The following is a 22374-nucleotide window of genomic DNA, read 5'->3' as shown; positions in this document are numbered from 1 at the left end:
TGCCTCTGTTTCTTCAGGAGTCTCTTTCTTTAAACACATGACGTGCTCTGATGCACTGATATGGACTTTTACTGTAATAAAAGCCAAGGCCAAAAAGGAAATTAAGAAGTGGTTATGTGCACATTTAGAAATAACAGCATACTCCTATTACATTACTGTATAAAGTACAATAAATATCTTTGAAGAACTGGTATGATGTATTAAGGTACAACCTATTTTTAGAATTGTTTACAGTTTTCATTAAGAACACATATTCTTTTGCTATAATTTAAAAAACAGCACTCTAAACAAAAGTTCCATCAACAAGTTACAGTTTGGAGATTAAATGTAAGGAATTTTAAAAGTACTACAAACTCAAAAAGCTGAAGAAGCAGCACACAGAAAACTAACTTTAAGACAGAAATATTATTTCTTGACCTACTGTTTTAATACCCATTGCTTCAATACAGACACTAATTCTTTGTGCAGAACCTGCATGCAGTACAGCTTTTATACTCAACCGTATGCTGTAACCCCTCTTTATTCCATCACACTGTGCAGCTACACTGTGGCACTACAGAACACAGGGGTCAGCCTGCAATCCCACATTTATACCTCCACAGGTGATGACTTCTCATATGAACTGTAGGGACAAGTCTGCACCATAGTTTCAAGGTGGACTCAGTAGCCAACTAATTCGCCCGTGACTAAGATATTAGTCTTTTTTTTAAAGACATGCATGAATTTAATTTAAATAAAAGCAAACAAGATTTCACCCTTTTTTTTTAAAAAAAAAACACACAAACTCAAAATTTGTGTTTACCTTGATCCCAGCAGTCAAGCACTGTGACCAAAGCACTGCATAGAAGATCAGTCCAAGCTGTTCGACTTTTCTCTGCTCGAGCCATTGGAGAAGACAAGAGTCCTTTAAGAGCTTGTAGAGATGCAGCAACCGTCAACGGTAACTGCCCATCTTGCAATTTCACAGCAGTTTCTCTAAGTACTCCAATAATTAGGTACAAGATAGTAGGAAGAACTGAAACACTTCCTGTAAAACAAAGCAACTTAATGTCACAGAAGTTTAAAAAATCAGGTATGTTTTACATTAGAAAAAGAAAGAGTTTTCTCAGATTCTCTTTTTTATTTATAACTTATCTTTTTTAATCTCCTATCTGAATGGAGGCACTGGTAATTTGCAGTGTGATCTGAAATATCCTGCAACTTGCTATAGCAAACATGGAGTCAGGCTGCTTAAGTGAAGTTATTGTGTATCTTTGACGATTTTATTATATGAAGTGTGGAACTACGCCATGTTCAGAGAAAAGCAAGAACAGAAAGATCAGAACCACTTAGGAACAGAAAAGAAGCTATGGAAGTATACAAAGCACTGAATAGCAGAAAACAAATTATAAGCATCTATGCATATTTTGCAATGAAGACAATACAGTGAAGGAAATTAACAGAGAGTAATTTCAAAACTAGTAAGAGGAGAAACACTTCTCCCATGTGATGTGTAGTCAGCCAAGGATGTCATTGCTCCAGGAAATCACTAAAGACAACAATTCAGTACAATCAATAAGAGAATCACACATTAAAAATGCCTAACAAAAATTCCTAGAATTATAATAAAAACCTCAAACAAATATTTTGGAAAAGAGGAGACCTAAGCAGAGAACAGACTGTTGCACAGCCTACTGAACAGATCTTCATCTCTCCCTGAGAATCTGACGGCTGACATATCAGAATAAGGGACCATTTAAAAAAATAAAATAAATAAAATCACAGGAATAACTTGGCATGGCAGTTTTGCATGTTCTTTTGTCTTTGAACCTAATAGTAATACAGACTTCTGCACATATTGGAGACAATCTAGAAAACAGCATACTGATGTGCTGCTTCTGCCTTAAGTTGTGATTTAGCAAAGCACAGAGTTAAGCACATGGCTTAATATGCTTATGTCCTTCCCTAATCAGCAAAATGCTTCTGAAGATTTTAACATAATGATGTTCAATGAATAATGAGGGTCTCTGACTAATGCATAAGTATTTTCTGAACCTGAGGACATCTACCTTCTATTTTTAAACAGCCAAGTCTCTGAAAAATGACTGTTTGAATTCAGCAGGAAATGCGGTTCATTAGCATCATTTATTTGAAAATTTTATTATGCATACATATCATGGCAAGTGCCTGAAGTAAGAGACATGGTAGTCACAAGACTGTAACTCCAGTTACCTATAAAAGGGGAAAAAGTGACGCAATTCCACATAGGAATTCTCTTCTCTTTGATTATATGCATTGACTTTTGGAGATGCTTCCTTATTCAACTGACTGCATAACCAAGCTTAAGCTTCTCATTTTAGTCACCTGACTTAAATGCTCAAGTTCTCTAGTGTAAACATCCCATCTAGTCTGATCCTGCAAGCTCTTTAGTTTGTGGAACAACTTGAAGAGCTAAAGACAAAAAGAACTATAGCGAAAAAAAGAAAAATCACAGATTATTTTTCATACAAGAGAGTTGCCCTCTTATCTAAGTGATTCTGTTTGTTTCCTTTTGCTTTGAACTTACAAATAATGAGGTGCAGATGGAAAAGAGAAATCATATCATCACTCTACAGCAAGAACTGCATACTATTTCATTAGGAGCATGTTGTCCCCCAAAGAAGAATCTTGTAACAGAGAACAAATTAAGAAAAAAGAACACATTTCCAGGGCTGGTAAGTGCAAAAATTTGCATAAGGTGTAACACAGATACCTAAGGTGGGAAGAGAGGAGTAGGGCAGAAATGGTTTGTAGGTGTGACTGTAACAGTACTGAAAGATCTCTGTATGAATACGATATTGGGGGAGGTGGGAACCATCTTAAAGATTGGAGTGAACCTAAAATTAATCATGGGTAAAAGTCAACTAATCTGAGAAATCAACCGTAACTCCCTACAGTGGTTTCCTAATGTTCAAATGATGGCTTTCAGTGAAAGGTAACATGATACATTTCCTTTTCAAACTTAATTTAGTCTGCATTATAAATTCCAAAACAGACTCAAGTAGAATAGAATCATGTAGCTATCTCATACTTCCCCTGTAACAAATGAATCTATTAATTGCATTGCTGTGTGTGGGAGGAAAAGAAAAACTACTCCTGTAATTGCTTCAGTTTTGTAACTTGTTTTGTAATCTGACAGTCAAAAACATAATTAGAACAGGAAACTGTCACAAGCAAATCAACAAAACTTGCTGCCAGATTTATCCAGCTGAGAAAATTAGGTAACAACAAAGGGGCTCAGAAGAGCCCAATATTCTTCCATTAATCTTTCCCTGTGATGAAACAACATACCTTCAGGAGAGCAGATTGCAGGAACATCAGAGAGAATAACCAATGCTGCTGCTACCAGTCTACTTCCATCTTCTGACAATAACAGATGTTTTCCAGATTGAACTGCAGGGCTGCAAGTTAATTTGGGGTTGAGCTGGGGAAGCTGTCTGACAAGAATACAAACACACAACTCCAGTGTTGCGAAGACTAATGATTTCCCAGGCACCAGTCCTCCTGTATCTTTGCCTTCTCCAAATTCTGGTAACGTTTCCTTTTCTGCAGCACCATCATCAACTAAAACAAAAAGAAGAAATATGGCAGAAACCTGCAGGCTGTACCTTGTTCCCCAAAAGTTTACTTAAGACTGTTTCATCACCAAGTGATAATCTTGATACATATATATGTGCATGCATATGTATCCAAAGTTCTATGGGCAAATATCCATCCTTCTGCATAAGCAAACTATGGACCGATTGTCAAAAGACAAAGGTGCATGCAATAGATTTCGATGTACAATGTGCTGAGGCACCATGCCAATATGATGTCACCTGATAGAAGTGTTTTGTTTCTTCTCCTACCTTTTTTTCTTTTAGAAAATGAACCTTAGGAAGTTACAAGCAAAGTAAGTAGTGGAGTGTGGCCTGTCACAGTCATGTGTGCAGAGTCTCTCTCTTGCTGTATTGCAGCTGACTCCAGCTTTTCACCAAGACTCCTCACTCCCTGACACCACACAAGATTATCCCAACTGCAGTTTCTCTAGTTTTTCTCCTCACTTCACACCATCTAGTCACCACCAAAACCAACTGCCAACATCATATCAGCCGGATTTTTAATGTCAAGCACCTGGACTAAAGAAAACCAGGATTAGTCACCAACTGCGATTGGTGTATCTCTGAATACCACCTTCAGGAATCCAGTTTTCCAAGAAATAATTGCTTTAACCCAGATTATACGTATTAAACATCTCACACATTACTATACCTTCTGCACTTCTCCGCTTTTCCTTCACGTGTTCCTGAGCTGCAAAAAGAATCAGCCGAACCACTTCAAGGGCAGCAAGCTGAATATCAGGTGATTCTCTGGTCAATATCAGTCGATGCAAGACATTCAACAGCTCTACACCCAGCTCCTATGGTAAGAAAAATGTTTAATATATCCACATATCAATGCACGAATTTTAGAAACTTGTTAAAGCCAACAACATTACTCTTATTAATCTCAGTAAGGAACACAATATAACTGATACCATCACAGGAGTTGGTATTTTGTTCAACATCTAGCTCCTAGCTCCCAGTAGCAGCAGTCCTGTTCAATTCTCCCACCAAACAGTAATCACAGTAATTTAGAGATAAGGCACTTAAAACTACTAAAGAAACCCCCAAGTAATCTTTATATTATGTCTTATGGCTTTTTAACTCTTGAAGGTGGGGATACTACATTGTATCCCTCCTACAGTATATGCATCTCCTTGGAGAGAACAATAGACAGCAGAATTTGGGCGTGTCCACAGGATTTATTGCTTTTCCTGTGTTAGACAATTGCATGGCACACAGGATGGTATAGAGCTTACTTTAAATTAAAAAAAAAAATAAAAGGTTTTTGAAGCTACTACTTCCTAGGATCACTGGCATTTTTTTTGGTTTTGCCCTTTTGTTTTGGTTAATACCACTGCTTTTGTCCAGTTTCCTTTTATCTTCCTCAATAATGGCAACAGAATTAATTCAACTGCTCCAGGACAGCGAGAATAAAATAACCTTTTTTTCTGGCATTCTATCTTTACCTGGTTGTCATCCTACTCATCGCTCCTTCCTGATGAAATAATCGCTGCTTCTTGATGAAATGTCCTCAAGTTCTCTGCCCCTCACCTATCTTCTTACAAGTTTCACGTTGTGCTCTTTTTCTCTCCTCCTTCTACAGCTTTGGATTTTGGTAAAGGGTATAATTCACCTACTACCTATTTGTTGAAGATTCCTGGATATACAATATAGAGTACAGATACTGTTCAAACTAAAATTATGTCTTAATTCTGGGGGGCTTATAGTCATTAAGACAGTACCTGATCACCACCTATTTTAGACCTCGGCCACGGAACATCGAAGAGTGCCTGCAGGGCACGTAAACAGGCTATAATGTTCTCCATTGCTGCATCTGATCGAGGAGAGCAGAGAAATTCCACACTAACTCCTGTAAGCACCAGAAGAAAAAACCCGTATGTACTTGAAATTTGAAGTAGTAATTTTGTCAGTTACTAAGTAATGTAACGGTAAGTTGAGCAAGTATGGAAAAGGCATTTACATTTTATATTAAGTAAATTAATCGCCTGTTGCCAAAGTCTTGGGGCAAGAACTCCATTTCCCTCAAAACAATGAAAGAACTTTAGCTTCTAGACAGCGTTAGACATGATCATAGCTGGCTATTAACATAAATAAATTTTTAAAATAGAGCCATTTCTGACTAAAACACTGAACACTAGGTCCAATTAATAGGGAGATAATTCTTAATGGGCATAAACCTGAATATTTGACTAATCACAATGTATTATGTGATAGAAGGAAATAATGGAGAAAGTAGTAGTTCACAAACTCAAAGGCTGAGGCTTTATCTTCCCACTTTACAAAATGCTAAAGATCACAGCTACCACAACTGGATCACCAGCAGTAAGTAAATTACATGGAACATAAGCTTGCAAATCCGAGAGCAGATAAAATCAATAACTTTTTTCCTGAGCTTTCAGGACTCTTCAGATGACATTTTATAACATTGGAGATAAATGTTATATACTCTGTGACCCATATTCTCATTCCAGTTGAACAGCTGTAATTGGAGAATGTGTGATGACTTGCAAAACTGCTCACTGTACACTACAGAACAGCTGTGCAATGCAAAGTGTCTGTGTTTTCAAGTTCTTTCAGTTTCTCTGTGGGAAGTGAAAATGAACAAGTGGAATATGTTCAGAAGCAGAATAAATAAGCCAGGACTCCACAGTAAAGTATATGAAATTTGAAGCACTAATCCAGTAGCACAGGAAGCAAGGAAAATGAGCAGCTTTGTACCAGAGGTCCCACTTGTAACTGAGGGAGCAATGGAGTTCAAAAGGAAGCTGAGTCTGTGTAGGAAGACTGAGATTCATAAGAAGCCACATGCAGCTGGGTCATACAAATCCATTCCGAAAAGAGATTACAAAAGAAGTATACAAAAGAGAGACTGAATAAAAAAAAAAAATACAACCAGAAATGCCTGATAGTGTAAACTTCGAGAATTGGGACTGAATTCAACTGCCTGATTAGCCTCTGCAGTGGTGGAGGCCTAAACAGAGTTGGATGTGAACTTAAGGAAACACTTTTTTACCATGGGGGTGACAGAGCACTGGCACAGGTTGCCCAGAGAGGCTGTGGAGCCTCCATCCTTGGAGATATTCAACAGTCAGCTGGACATAGTGCTGGGCAGCTGGCTTTAGGTGGCCCTGCTTCAGCAGGGAGTAGTGGACAAGATGATCTCCACAAGTGTCTTCCAACCTACGCACCATTATGTCATGTAAAATTGTTCTTCGGTGACGCTAAACAGTACACTGTAACTGTTGTGCTATGAGTGCGATAAAATCCACCCTTGAACTTGCATGTTTTTGAACAGAGCAAGAAGAACTTGTTTAGGACTTGGTCAGCTCACACACTTTTTTTTCTACCAACACATGGGAAAACACTCTACAATTTTCTCACTGGGACTTAAAATACTTCTGACTGTACCTTTTTCTAAGAGATGCAACATTCAATGATGCAGTTAAATCTGAAAAATTAAATATTTGTTTGCTAACAGTTATATCTATCAAAAATGGCATTTTGTGTTACAGCATCTAGACAGATTATGCACTCACTAACCCAAGATAAGATGAAATCTGTCAGTATTCACATCCTCAGGAGATTTCACCAAGGGCCTGGTAGAAGAATCTTGACACATTGTAGTTGGGGTGACAGGTCTAGAGAGATTAATAACTCCTTCATCTGGATCAACAACGATGAAACCTGTGCTAGTGAGCCATAATGCTGTGGCATAAAGTATCAGTGCCCAGGAGTTGTAGTAATGAGGTCTGGCATTTTCAATTGTCTCTGCTGTATAAAATGTACCACCTACAAGAAGAGAAGTTACAGTTTTAAGGGTGCAGTTCATTTTCAACTACCATATTTTCTCATTCTTATAAAAGGGAATTCTTCTTTTTATTGAAACTATATTTATTGTATTTTATGTATGACTTCTTTTTGGTAAATATTCAATATTAAAATGCAGGCCAATGAAGGCACTTCATTTAGATTTATTTGGATAGAATCCAATACAATTACCTTTTTCTTCTTTCAACCATAAAATTACCCAACAAAGAAGAATACCAAACAAACTACTTTTCACATCAGTGAACCCTCTGGTCTCAAAAGCAGTCTTTAACTTTAGATAGGTAAACAAGTATGCATATTCTCCATACAATTTAATCTTATTGTGAACTTAGCACAAGCCAGCTAGGACGTTAATGATGTGCACTTACAAGTGACCTGTGAAAACACAGTTGACTTGCTTTCTTACCTTCAGCAGGTAGTTGTGATGCATATTCTGAAGGGAGAGTTAAGAGAGCAAAATCCTGAAGTGCAGCAAGCCAGAGCTTGCTTAGTGTCCCAAGATCTGCCTGCACTAAGTCCAGAAGTCCACTGGTTGAAGATGTTAAATCTCGGTAGTTTTCTTCTGCAGAGTTTGCAATTTTTAAGCAGTGATTGTGTGCATCACTTTGTTTTTTCTGCTTTTCAACTGCAACTATGTAAACCTGTTTATATATTTGGAGAGAGATTTACAAATATTAACAGTTTTTCAAGTTTGCTACTTGTAGCGGGTTGACCCAGGCCAACCCACCAAGCTGCTCTCTCACTCCTGCCTGCAACAGGATGAGGGAATTCCTTCAAACTCTGGAAACAAGAAGTAGGTAAGATCCTAAGTGAGAAGGAACTGCCTAGGGTTTAGTGAAATATTTGTAAATTACAGGTCACAAGAGCTTATCCCCGGTTTACTTTGTCAGAGCTTCTCATATCTGAGATCCAGTAGAAAGTTATTCAGAGGGTTTTTTGAAGACTTCTAGTGATCTTAATTACAGACTGGAACAATCCACAGATGATCACTTCTTACAGTTCAGCCTCACATCTAGTCTGATTTTTGTCCCAGCTTCTGACCAGTGATGTTATTGTTACATGCCATTAAAACCCTTTTCTCCATATAATAATTTTCAATTGATTGCAGCACCATATCTTTTCCTGAATAAACAGGCTGATCTACTTGTATCTCTCAGTGTAAGCATGTTTTCAATATTTTTATTCCCACTTGCTAGCTTTTCTCCAATGGCTTTCTTATTTTGCCAATAACCTTTCTCAAGTATGGACACCAGACATCAGTATGTTTTTCTACAAATGTTCACATAAAAGCTCTCTATTGCCTGCTTTCTCCTTCAAAATAGCTTCCGGGTTACACACAGAAATATCAAATTAACTATATAACGTGCTCATATTTAGCTGGTTATCAATCATCAGCATCCAAGCTCTTTATCAGTGCTTTTTAAGACACATCTTCTAAAGATTATGTACATTATTCACATATTTTATTTTTAAATATCTAACCTTGCATTTACATGTATTAACACAAGCACTCATGTGAGCTGACTTTAAGGCAGTTAGCCAACGCAGTACTGAACTGACATTGTTAACTTAGAAGATCTACCTGTAAGAAATGAAATGCCAATATACAATGAGAAAAATGGCACCTATTTAAAATGGTACATTCAGTGGACCATCATCAGAGCCATTTACATCATGCCAATTTAAAATTAATAATGAAACATTAGAACATGTTAAGAAATTAATATTGCTGAATTACCAGACGTATTTCTTAATGTGTAGTATAATACAGTTTAACTAGCAGTGCTTTTCTCAAGATTACAAAGTTCATGAACTGTTTAGACACATCAAAGCAAAGCAAATGACAAGCAACTTCTACTTAATGAAACATGTAAGAAATTCCTGAAACCATAATAAGTAAAAGGTTCTAACTCACCTACCAGATATCAAGACTTTAATGACAAAGCTGTTACACTAACCTCTGCCCAAGCCTTTAGCACAGCCAGTATCTCCATAGTTGAGGTGCTCTCATTGTATTGTTGACTTTGTGCTTCTTTCCCAGCCTGCACTTTGACCAAAGAGGATACGAGCAACTGGTGAACCCTTCGAAGGTCATTAATATCACTCACTACACCACTTGCTATCCAGGCACTGCATACCTAGTGTTGTAAAACAGAAATAATGAGAAATGAGAGGCAACCACTGGATACTGTTTTTTTTAATCTCTAAAATTATGAAAACCAGATTTAATTTCTACTGAGATACAGTTACTCTAAGTTAATAATCAATGTTAAATGGCATTATGGTTTGGTATACAAAAGTAACGAAAGTCAAAACCATCAGAGCGATGTCATAAACAACAGCCAAAGGATCAACTGTGACTAAGTTTCTCAAAAGATTTTGAAGTGCATAAAATGGAGGTAACATGGGTGACATTTTCTGTGTATTGAGGATTTGAGGCTAGATGATTTATTTCCTTTTTCTTGTGTGGTGTATCGAGCAAAAAGAATATTCCAGAGGGTCTATTATCTAAGACTTTTGACTTTCAACACTTGCCTGACATGCTTTTGCTGTGACATCAGGAGGAGTTTCAGGAGCAAAGGCAGGCCTAAGTGCTGCTCCAACCTAAAAAGAAGTTAAACAACATTTAATACATAGTGAACAATTAACTAAATAATCACTTTTCATAAACAGGCTTTGTTGGTGTTTTCTTTAGTTTTCCTCTATAAAACAGTTTCCTTTTCACTTTTCCACAGACTTTCAGTGAGGTTAAAGAGCAGGGAGACAGCTGCAGTCATACTTTTATTGTTTTGTTTTGTGTACACTGAAGACATGTTTCTCTTTGAGAGTGGTCTTCAAAGTCGATCCTATTTTTTGCATAGTCTAAAACTGAAACAGAAACCTCTTCCTTCCTGAACTCTTGACTTGAAGAGTAGCCCTCAAAAAGCAAAACAATGTTCCAAAGGGTGAAAGACTTGCAAAACATGTAATGAGTGACATTTCCTTACTCCGAAAGAATACAGATTTAAGGAAATAAACAGCTGAAGTTGGTCAACTTTGCAAAGTCAAAAAATGGAAGAGCACAAACCCTTTTTGCCTAATAACACACAAACATACTTACAAGGTTGCAAAGATTTTACCTACTCTCACTGTTGAAAGCTATTTCACTAAAGGGCTAAAGAAAATTTCCTTTGCTGCTTTAGCCAATATCTGAAAACTCAGACTGAAGTCTGGTGCTCTTCAGGATGAAAGTACAAAGTGTAGTATGAGTACTACCAACACAAGTTTTTGAAAAATCAGTGAAAAGGAGTTGTTTTTAATGACAATTTTAACAACAGTTAATGACAATTTCTTAAGACCCTCTAAAGCTCAGACTTCATTTAAGAAACTTCCAAACAAGATTTCAGGAAACCACTATGTAAGTTTGAAAAAATCTGTATCCATCTATTTCTGGTTATTGTTATGGAAAAAGAACGACAAGAAAAAGACTAGATATTTAACTGCTTCACATCTCTTCAACTACTATGAAATAGTTGATGAGAAGTTCTACGCATAGTATTAGCAGAAACACCTTAAGGGTAGTGAAGGTTAGAAGAATTATTAGCTCTACTTGTGACCTGCTTGCTGGTTCCGGACAGCAAGGACAGATGGTGTATTCTTCCCCTTGGAAGCTCCAGACTAGATCAAGACACTTCTCCTTTCCCACAAAGAATTGGCAGTAGAATAGAATTCTAATGGCAAAAGCAAGATCAAAGCAGCTTAGGATGTCTTCAGTGTCAAGATCTCTCAATTTCTGTGAGACAAAGTGATCTGACTTATTCAATGCCTGCTAGAAATTGAAGAATGGGAGCCAGATGACTCTTAATACAGCTGCCTGTCATATTTAACACAAGTGCAGCCTGGAATACAAAATGCTCAGGACAACTTTTATTTAAGTTCCAACCAAGACTTCACTGAAACCGACCATGCTTTTACCTACCCCCTCTAGCTTATTTATTGACCAACTACTTCTAATGTGAACTCCTGTGTGCAAAGGCTACTTTCTTCTAAGCAGAGTTTTAAATGATAGTTGTTCTTAATATTTCTTGGAATACTCCCAGACTTTGAAACCAATTATTTCTAAACAAACCCACACTTTATTCTATTTTCTTTTTGCTGTATTCAAAAAGGAAAGAGGGAAAAATGCTGAAACTTGAAAAACTTCTTTGGGGCTAAAACATTATATGCCAACTGAAAAGACGCTTTCTAAGTAACTTAAGTTCAAAGAAATTAATAATAATAGTTTCAGTAACTAACTGAAATGCACTGCAAAAAAAGCAAATTTGTTTTAGTGATAAACTGTAACTCTAAACTTTTATAAGTTATTAGCAATGGTACTTACATTGGCTTGATATTGCTCTAGAATTACATGACCTGGAAACTCTGGTTCTGGAACAGATGCAAACTTCCGAACAATAATTAACAATGTTTGAAGCCCAGAAAGACGAAGTTGATCACTGTGATCTGTGGCAGCCATAAAAGCCATCCGGATCAAGTCAGCTAAATGCAATACCAAAAAGTCATCTGAAGAGAAAGCAGACATTGAAAAAGAAAATAGTTTTCTTAAAATTAGATTTAGACAGAATATATTTTATAAGACAGCTCCCAACATTTTCAAAACATCTATTTTACATTTTACCTTAAAACATATCAAATATTCACTTAAGGCAGCTTACACATACAACAATCTTACCTGAACATCTTACATTAGCTAACCTAGACTCCTTTCCATTTCAATGTAAAAAAAAAAAAGAAGTACTTAGCATAAAGAATAAGTATCTTTATGTATGAGGCAGATCTTCTAAAAAAGAGTTTCCCACAAAACACCTCCACATAAACATAGAGAGGTACTGAAAATTTGCACTGTGTTTCTACTAATAATCATGCAAATTATGGAAAGAAAAAAAAAAGTGGCATTTTTTTAGTCATACTCCCAGATACCAAACTGTGATGTCGTAGGCTGGTGCCAGCTATCACTTCTGACTGCCAATGCTTATGCAGAAACAATGGCTTCCTACACATATGCCATGGTACTATAACCAGGAAAGCGAGGGTAAATGCTGCAGTGATATGCCAATATTTTGGAACATGAAAATTGCTCTACAACTTAACAAATATAGGCTTCTAATCGGAGTAATTAAAGGTTTCAACAATTACAAACAACAAATTTCTGATTAAGATGCAAACAGCTAACGCTTATTTTAAGCATACTTTGCATTCTGTGAAATTCTTTCAGGGCTTAACACATACCTCTTGAATCACGTTGTTTTCCTTCCTGAGCCAAAGTTACGTCAAAATGTGCACTGCCTGCATTTTCACACTGGCTTATAATTTTACAAACACACTCTGCAGCAAAAACTCTGGTAGACCATCGTGGATTACTGAAAGGATGGAACCTCTCATCACTGTCAGATGTTAATACAGATGCATCATCTCCTTTGGCAGTTTCCTCTTCCTGAGTGGTATCTATTGAAGCTACTGTATTGAAATCTGTATTTAGGACACAGAGGAGAAAAGAAATATCATATTCTTTCTTACTGTAACTGGACTCATAAAGTAATCTCTTCAAAGTCCATCTCCGGCCTCCAACTCACTATGAGTCTCTTCAACCTTGGTGTCCTACAGTAAATGATAGAATTAAAAACAAATGCAACAAAGCTGTCTGCATTTGGTTGATATTACTTGCTGGAAGACAAGATCAATACCACGAAAGTAAATGAAGAACTGCAGTGAAAGAAGTCAAAGAAAAAAAAAAAGTTTAAAATAAGTGTGACACATTAGAAGCTAGCACCTTTCCAAATAAAAAAAATCTAAATCAAATAAGTTTTCTTCTTGTACTGCAAGTAAAAGAAAATAATCCTACCCCCCCCCGCCCCAATAATCAGTATAGTAAGTAATTTTATCTGCTCAGGAGTTTCTTATGATATAGTTGGTCTGCATCATTCCTATTATTAATTGAAGAGAGGGTCTGATTATTTTCCTTGTAGGTAATTGCACAAGACCGACAAGTTCAAATGTATTCTGAATTTCCTTTTCTGATAGGGAAATAAGTTAACATTAGAACCATAAATCAACAAGAACATGAACAGGCAACACATACTAAAATGTTTACAAAAGCGCGTTCAAAGGGAAAAGGCAATTGGAAGGGAGAAAGTCAGGTTCCTTCTGAAAGGACTAAGTTACGGGTCCAGTGTTTCAACATGAGGTACGATGATACACTTCATAGATGTCAGACATTGAAGAAACAAGAATACTTGCCTGCAGGACACACTGCAATGCTGCATCCCTTATTGTCATTGTGTTCTCAACTAAAGTGTATTAGGACTTACCAGCTGAGGCAGCAAGAACATCCTTACAAAGCTTCAGCCAGAAAGAGAGCTTTTCAACTGCCATTGAAGTAAGCATGTGAGTCAGAGTCTCTTTGATATCTTGGCACAATCTTTGATCCAATTCTTTGTCCAGCAGGCCCAGCAATGCCCCCTCCAGGCCTATTTCTCTGATGTTAACATCTGCTAAGAACAAAGCCTGTGAGCTGAATGCTGTTCACCACAGAAACCCCACTGAAGGTTGCACACAGAGTATCCTCTGCACAAGTATCTAGCCCTGAGATACTTCAGAAATACTAGCATTAATTACTTTAATACCATATCTAGGTCATCTGAGTATAAAACAAACTTTGAACTTCTACAGAAACATACTAACAACAGGAAAAAAAAAAATAAAGAACCCTACTTTGAATTTCACAGCATTACCATCACCATGGCATCTGAGCTCCTGAAAAAAATTATCTTGGGCCACCTGATTCTTCACACTGACTCATATAAGATAATTCTAAACCAACTTTCAGACTAGAAAGGAAAGTTAAAATTATTCTCCAAAGCAGCTCAAAACCAGACACACAGAAAAAAATTGTTAAATGAATAAGACCAATTTTATTTTGCCCCATATTACCAATTTTAAAAAGCAGCATTTTTACAAAATGGCTATAGTCTATCTTTTCTGAAAATTTCCAAATGAGCTTGAACTGAAATCCAAAGTGAAATAATTTATTACCACAATCCCCTCACAGGAAGACACATGAGGATGAACTACTGATCATTCTCAGGCCTTTTAGCAAAAACCCCAAACCCTTAGGAAGTTAAAAATTCAGGGATCCTAGCTGATCATTAACTAGTTCTCCAAAGAGCTCAATAGAAACTTTCTTCAACAGGCTTGATACACCTCCCTCAATGACAGATTTTTAATTTAAGAAAAGATTTATGTGGGAAAATAAAATTATGAATACACATGTAAAATGCAGGACTATGAAGCAGTTAGTGGCTAGATATAGAAAGACTTAGGTTTCTCTGGATCTCCACTTGTATTTTCTCATTTAGTAACCCTTACTATCTACAGTATATGAAAAGCAATAGTATCTTCATTGTATCACTAAGAAAGGGTTTGGATGCTTCCATAATTTGGTACCATACAGAGCACTGAAGCAGAAAACTTTTTTGAGTTAAAGATTTCCAGAATGTAGCAAAGTTTTCACACCTATAGCAGAGTGTGTTTAAAATTCACTATAAATATGTCAAGCTCTTGGATCTCAAAACTTTAATACATTACCTGGAGTAAAATCTTCTCTGCTCTCTTTAACCAATGCAACAGCATATTCTGATACCTCAGCAGCTTCTCTTTGCACAAGCTGACGTAAGCAAGCTACCACTGCACGTCTCAATAACAAGTATGAGCTACAGAGATTCACCTGAAACATGCAAAAAGAAAGATGGCTAACAAACCTTTATATAATAGCAATACCTCAGTAAGGCAGGTATTTTCTGAACAATTGCAGTTATGACAAATCTGTGAAGTCAGGAAGTCAGTAAGCAGGTAATTGATGCTATCTTGGCTAGGCTTTTTTATTTTATTTTTTTTTTTTAAACATATCAGTACTTCTTACATTTTCTCTCCAAGGGTAACTTATAAGGCTGATCTAGGGCCAAATCCATCTCCCCCAGCTCCCACAGGTATCGATAAAAAGACCCCCATTAACTTCAATGACAGCTGAATTGTGGTCTCATTGGCTAACTAACTCTATTCTTTGACTACAGGGTACATATAATGGGATTGAAAACTCAGTTCAAGAGAAAATTAGGCAAATTATCCTCAGATGTAACTAGAGAAATGCCAATGTAACCAAGGGTGAGACAGTCAATGAGGCTTTAGTAAATCTCCATGCATGAAGGGAAGCCTTCAAGAAAGGGCAAAGAGACACTACTGCAATTTCATCACAAAAAAAAATATTATATACTCAGATCACATTAAATTACATTTTAGAGAAGGTGAAAAGAAAGGTGAGGGTTACTGGTGAATGCATCATGCTGAGACAAGTCAGCTCTCCTGAGCGGTTTCTAGCAAAAAATGTTTACAGAATCACCATATTTTAACACCACCAGGCCAGTGTTTGGTTTTTATATTGAAAAATACAGCGTAACAGATTCATTATTACAGGAACAAGGAAAAACACTTAAAAAAACCAAACCAAACCAAAACCAAGATATCACCTCTTTTTGTTACAGTGGAGCTCTCTGATTATTATACGCTTGCTTTCAGTTTTAAGAACATTCTGAAGAAGATCCCAAAGATAAAGTGAACCAGTGCCATGACCAGGCAAGATAGCTACACCAAAACGTATGCAGCTTATTTTAAATTAAGCTTAGGCTATCATAAAAAAGTTACTTTCTACAAATAAGCAATTCTGTACCCTCAGCTGTCACCATCCTCAAACAGACAGAGCTGAGTGTCTGCGGCAAGGAAATCTTGCAGTAAGGTCACGCTCCTCATTTGTCAGCAACAGGTCAATACGTATTAGTCAAAATGACTAGTACACATTAGTTCACATAGAGTTGAAAAGAACAAGTGCAGGACAAAAAGAGTAAGCGATACAGAATTTCAGCTTTGTTAAATTCACAAAACTAAGCTTCGTCTTCTGAATTTCTATGCATGCACATGAATCTACAATAATCAGAATGACACATTTAATACACACAAAGATACACTCTCTGCATAATTCTTCTAAATGAAAAGAAACCTAACTCAATATGTACGTCGGCAAAATACTTTAAACTTTAGAAACAACAAGTGAGGCATTTAATGCAACATTTATGCAAGCAAGGTAGGCATTCTACTGCAAGTTGGACATGCATAAATTGCGTGCTCGTTTTTAATAGGGAAAAAACAGAGGATCCAATTAAGACTACTGAATAATGCAAGATGCACATTTGTCATCTCTCTCATTCTTTCACATTCTAAGCAGGGGACAGGACTAAATTACAGACACAAAGTGCAAGCATCACATACAAACTTAAATGAACAAACAGTTCCCTTTCTGTGCTTAACACGTTAAAAAACAAAATTATGCCTCACTAAGCACACAAATGAACTGCATGTCTACCATCTGCAGAAAGTTAGGAAGGGTCACTTGACATGCTAAAAGAAATTACATTAAAATGGTTAAAAGGAAAAGATAAAAGATGAAATTAAAAACACCACTGCAAACTGCTAGAGTTTAGGATTAACAAGGCACAAGGACCTACCAACACAGAATTATCCAACAAGATTTCCTGCACAAAAACAAATGACAAACCAGTCATGACAAAACCAAAATATAGATATCACAGTGATACCAACCACGCATGGAGACCATTACATGTAAATTCAGCATATATTAAAATTCAGAATCTTATCTCAAACATACCAAAATCCTAATTTGCTTAGTTCATTTATCTTATATTGAATGTTGAACACAATAAATTGCAAGCCAGCTGCCCCTAAAGTTAGTACTTAACAGTACCAAGACAACAGTACGCCATAGTTACTGACATTGTATACTTATTGTATTTCAAAATATCTTTAATGTTTTGCAGCTGAAAACTGATGTTTGCTATATCACAAGTTTACAGAGATAAACTCTTTAGAAGTATGTGCTCACATAAATTGGCTTCAGAGCTAATGTTAGATGTGATTAAAAGCGTACGATTTCTATTCCACTGGAGCCAAGAATTTAACTGACAGGATAAGCAATACTGTTAGATGCACAGCCCCATGAAAAGAGTTCCAATTGACAAACAAGGAATACTTTCAGAAGCTGAAGAAGGGAAGCTAGATAATGACAGGCACATGTACACAATTAAAAAAAAAAAAGAGCCAATGAAGCTGCGTATCCACTGCCCGAGTTGTGTTTGGTTACTGCCAGCATAGTTACAAATGGAACAGCCTAAATACTCATGCTCCAGGGGGCGGGCAGGCAGGTGGAGCAGGCAGCTTGCAGCTGCTCACAGAGGTTGTGTTGGCATGCCCAATGCCACATTTATTTTAAAAAGGCAAGAAGAAGAAAATGTCTGTTGCAGAATTTTAAAAAGGCGAGTTTGAAGACACAGAAATTTTCTGGAAACCCCGGGAGAAAAGGGTAGAGAGGGAAGTTTGTTCAAATGTCACTAAAAAAAACTATTTGCACATTTGTTTTCAATATTTTATGAGTGAGAATTCATGTTTCTATGGACAGAAGGGGAAGAAGATTGTTTATCTGACCACAGATTCTTTGCCTCGCCTGTTTTTCTGCCTTAACTAAAGAATGCAGTGGTGAATATCCACAGTATCTAGCACTCAGCTTTTATACTCTACTTCCCTTTAAGACTTCAAAACACATTGCAAAGGAGGACAGTCACATCTTTTTCTCCACTTGCAGGAAGTTAAACTCATGGATTACGACTTGCTGAGGGTCACCTTGCAAGCCAACAACAGAGTCAAGAGCAGATTTCAGGTCCAGCGCAATAGTTTATTCTGCTTCCCTAGCAAGATGGTGATTTAGTGGATGGAAACTACATGGATGGATGGGTGGAGAATTCACAAATGCAGAATTCTGCCTGTGCAATGATCTTCTCACAAGACCTGCAAAGCACACACTTAAACCTTCTTTGTTTATGACGCTCTTGAGAGAAATACTGTCATCCACTGAATTGTCAGTATCAGCAACATTGGCCATAGTTTTGTAACAAGTTCAAGAGAATAAGAAAAGTTCATTGTGTAAGGCCACTGGCTTTGGTGGAACTCTCTGCGTGAATCTCACAATAATTTCTGGGGTTGAGGTGAACACACACATCTGTACAAATGCGCGAACACACACACTCAAGTCATGGACCATGCTTCTTCTCAATTGAGTAATTTAATACTGTGTGAAGTACTTTGAGACAATTTGTAAAAACAATAAAAATCAATAATATTGTATAGACAAGACAACTTTATCATGATAACCTTTTTATTAGTAGGTACTTGCTATTAGTTAGAGAGGTCATACTGTGCATGGAAGCAGACTGCACATGGACTTACATATGATCCCAAATCCTAACACATCCTCTGAGCAAGAGAGTGTCCTATACAAGTTGTTCTGATTTTATCAATGTAAGAAAAACTGTGTTTTACTAAGAGAAAATAAAATCATAACTGGTACATGTTAAAAGAAAGAACACGTCAGGTGAGTTCCAGTTCTTCTGCTACTATTAGATCCCTGACTAACACAATGTGAAGCTAAAACTTTATTTTTCAATTTTTCCTGGCTTCCACAATCATGTTTCCAGTCAAACTGAATAAAGATAAATAGAAGGAATCCAAACTTTATACAAAATCAATATATGGTTACTACTGGTATACTAGAGCTACCCAGGGGAAGATGTGAATAAGAACTGTGTTAAGACGAGAGATTAAAAGAAACCCACCATACTTTATTGTCTAGGTTTTTTTCTATTTCTCTCTCATTTACAGAGGGACTAGGCAGCCTTACGTAAGAAAAAAACAACCAACCAACAAAACCCCCTAGTTAGCCCTTGAAAATGCATGAAGGCTAATAACTACCAGAAAATTATTTCTTGTTTCTGCTTTCTTCATAGAACTAAGTGCTTTGGAACACCAGCTACTCAAAGACAGAGACTTTTGGGGAAAAAACAAACAGACAAAATCCCAGCAAACAAACAACCACCCCTGCCACTTTGTCAAATGGGGCTGAAGAGGAGTTTTGGCTATTTTTTCCAAGGACCTAGCTTGGCTGTTACTTAGGTAAGTGTCAGAAATTTTTATAGTGACTGCCAAGAAGTCAGTACACTGAAGCACCGGTGCTGCAGAAATTACAAATTACATTATGAAAAAAAATCCAAACAGAACAATTCTCAGCAATTAGTACACACTTTTTTTTTTAAATCAGTCCTTCACCTAAGCCATAAAAAGCAGCATAGGAAAAACACTGGCCAACACCAAATAGCTGGTAAAAGTCCAGCCTAAAACTGAAGTGGATGCTATATCCTGCCAGACAACTGGCCTTAATATAAGAGTAGCAGAATGTGCTTGCAAGCAGTTCAGAAGGCCAAGATTTCTACAGAATGTGCTCATCTTGTAAAGAGGAAACAGAAACTGAAGAAAAAACTGAAAAAATAAAGAATACTTGCCTGTAGGAGGATATGAAACACCTCACCCCTACATAAGGATCAGTTTATCTGGTTAAAGAAGCATCCGCATTTTTTAAGTGTTTCTGAACAAAACATTTTAAAATACAAAGATACACACTAGTAAAAGTGTACTCACACACAGGCAGCTGACAAGGCTGGACAAGTTGACATGTCGAGGAGCAAACATGTGAAGCTGCTGAAGGCAAGAGATGGCTTGAGCCTGAACCAGGCAGTCGGGATGATCCTGCATCACTGCGCAGCCCAGGAGACAGGAGGTTCTTAAGGCTGAAACTGTCGCACTGCTGCCTACATTCACAAGAGAAAAAGGGTTTAGGTTTTTCGTTTTAAAATATCAACTTTTTTAAAACTTGATAACCTGTCTTTTTCCCAAGCCACCCCTAACTGTTATTCTCTCGAAGGATGCTTTCTGTAACTGTGTTATACTCCGACATCAATGAGTGACCATCACATTGCTCTGTGAAAATCCAAAAGTTGATTTAGATGCAAATTTTAAATGTCTGTGTCATAACTAAGACATAGACCGGCTCTCAACTCTCGAAACATGAATACAGTATGTTTTCATGCTGAATGTAAGACTTTTCAGCTGAACGTAAGGCTTGGAGAACCAGTTCAAACGAAGGAAAAGATGTCAAAAAGAGACACTACTTTTTAAAAACTAGGAGTCATGTCATCTTCATAGCATAAGCTCACAGCCTGTGAAATACTGTCTTACAACGATGAAAAATACTCAGCACACAGTTCCTTGTTGATAAAATTTGAATTACACATTAATACAATGTTTAGCAATTTTGTTGCTAAGCTAAACAAAGCTGACACTGTTGTTTATGGCCTACCTTGCAACTCAGGGCCCAGCGTGGTAATAAGTGCATTTAAACAGCGACCAAGGCTTTGGTGAACTTCTGCGTAAGCAGGAGGCACAGTCAACAACAACATGAGAACAAGAGATAAAGTAGGTTCCACATGCACATGATACAAGGGACCAGCTAAATCCACTATCAGTGACAGAGAGTGTAGTGCCCATGCCTGCAAAAGAAAAGAAGCAGTCAGGTAATGTCTACATGACAGAGCAAACATAAGATATCTTTAGAATTTGATAGTTCAAGTGAAATTCAGTAATTAAGTGTAATGAAAATTGCACTTTTAGGCTTCAAAGGGACAAATGGAGAGGTTACAGAAAGAAACTTTAAGAACCTGATGCTTGATAAGCCATTTTGAATATTTTATGAGGAATTCTATGTTCTGCAATGAAAGAATTGTTTTAAATTGGTAATTTTTAATTAAAAAAAAATCAACCTAATAGTAAATAAATTTAATAGTGATTATTCCTCAAATACATCATACTCTTTGCAAAGAACAAAAGAATTATGAAAAAATACTACAACAGAGTTGCTGAAACAACATATTGTTTTAGTCTCCGTTATTTGCACCAATAGCCACATCTGTTTCATATCAACCTACAGTTCTCTGTGTAAAGATATTGTAGATAAAGCTTAAAAAACTACTTAAGCGAGATTTAGACAATTACATGGAATACACTCAATGTCTCTTAAAGCTATTCTGATAGATAACAGAGAAATAATTTGAACTAGTCTTCAAAACATCTTGTCTTATCCAAGGCCTTACTGACCAAGTTCTACAGCATTCAGGCTACAAATCCCTGTTATTTAATACATAATCCTTCAACAAGAAATACTGTGAGGTAAACTTTGTAGCAGACACTGACACAAACAAAAAACCTATCTACTATCTAGTCGAGGTGAATGTGAAATTAGTCAATTCCTAAAACATCAGATATTGCTTTTGAAACCAGTGTATCTCAGCCTTAACAACCCCATTGAGAGTTAAATAAGAACCTCCCACATGTCATCATAGTTCTTGCTTGAAGGTGGATTTCAGTAGGGGCTGTGATTTTTATTGCCTTTGTGCTCCACCCATCACCTATGAGGCACATCTAAGAGGCCTTGAAGTGTTATTCTTACAAGAAAAAACTTAATACTCCAGAATATAAATCAGTTCATGTGTAACATAACATTTTTAGATAAGTGACAAGTACCTGTACATCAGGAGAAGTGTTGTCCTGAGACAAAGTATAAAGGATTCCAACACATGCATTCAAGTGCTGAGTAGAACCTATTCCTCCTAGGTACCTATACAGACATCCCAGAGCCAAAGAATGACCTGTTCTTGACACCACATCCCTAGCAGATTTTAGCCTATTAATTACAAGGAAAGAAAGCTGTTAGTGCAATGACCAAGACTAATACCATTTAATAAGCACATCTACAAATGGCATTTATACTACATAAACACAACAATATTTTATTAGACATTGATATTTTGCCAAAATTCTAAGTTAATTTATCATCTCTTATCTGAAGGAAATACCAAAAATATTTTAGATATATGTA

The 22374-nt window shown here is 36.8% G+C and overlaps 1 protein-coding gene across 11 annotated transcripts in view; it reads right to left on the bottom strand.

Moving 5' to 3' along the window:
- Window positions 1–22374, bottom strand: part of HEATR5A (HEAT repeat containing 5A) — a 65915-nt gene that overhangs the window by 3655 nt on the left and 39886 nt on the right. For 7 of the 11 annotated variants that reach the window (XM_065064097.1, XM_065064098.1, XM_065064091.1 and 4 more), the window contains 16 exons: window positions 22020–22179; window positions 20800–20989; window positions 20082–20251; window positions 17045–17071; window positions 15075–15213; window positions 13799–13981; window positions 12720–12959; window positions 11812–11993; window positions 9987–10055; window positions 9410–9589; window positions 7858–8092; window positions 7164–7412; window positions 5345–5472; window positions 4270–4417; window positions 3310–3582; window positions 803–1027 (listed from right to left, as the gene is read on the bottom strand). In XM_065064097.1, coding sequence (XP_064920169.1) covers window positions 803–1027; window positions 3310–3582; window positions 4270–4417; window positions 5345–5472; window positions 7164–7412; window positions 7858–8092; window positions 9410–9589; window positions 9987–10055; window positions 11812–11993; window positions 12720–12959; window positions 13799–13981; window positions 15075–15213; window positions 17045–17071; window positions 20082–20251; window positions 20800–20989; window positions 22020–22179 — 2798 coding nt within the window. The remainder of the gene's footprint in view (window positions 1–802; window positions 1028–3309; window positions 3583–4269; window positions 4418–5344; window positions 5473–7163; window positions 7413–7857; window positions 8093–9409; window positions 9590–9986; window positions 10056–11811; window positions 11994–12719; window positions 12960–13798; window positions 13982–15074; window positions 15214–17044; window positions 17072–20081; window positions 20252–20799; window positions 20990–22019; window positions 22180–22374) is intronic. The other 4 variants (XM_065064095.1, XM_065064099.1, XM_065064093.1 and 1 more) reach the window with 3 other exon arrangements.

This window comes from Columba livia, chromosome 5, assembly GCF_036013475.1.
Source record: "Columba livia isolate bColLiv1 breed racing homer chromosome 5, bColLiv1.pat.W.v2, whole genome shotgun sequence".
In the NCBI taxonomy this organism is placed as follows: Eukaryota; Metazoa; Chordata; class Aves; order Columbiformes; family Columbidae; genus Columba; species Columba livia.
Note: the sequence above shows the minus strand (reverse complement) of the source record. Positions and strands in the feature narration are given on the sequence as shown.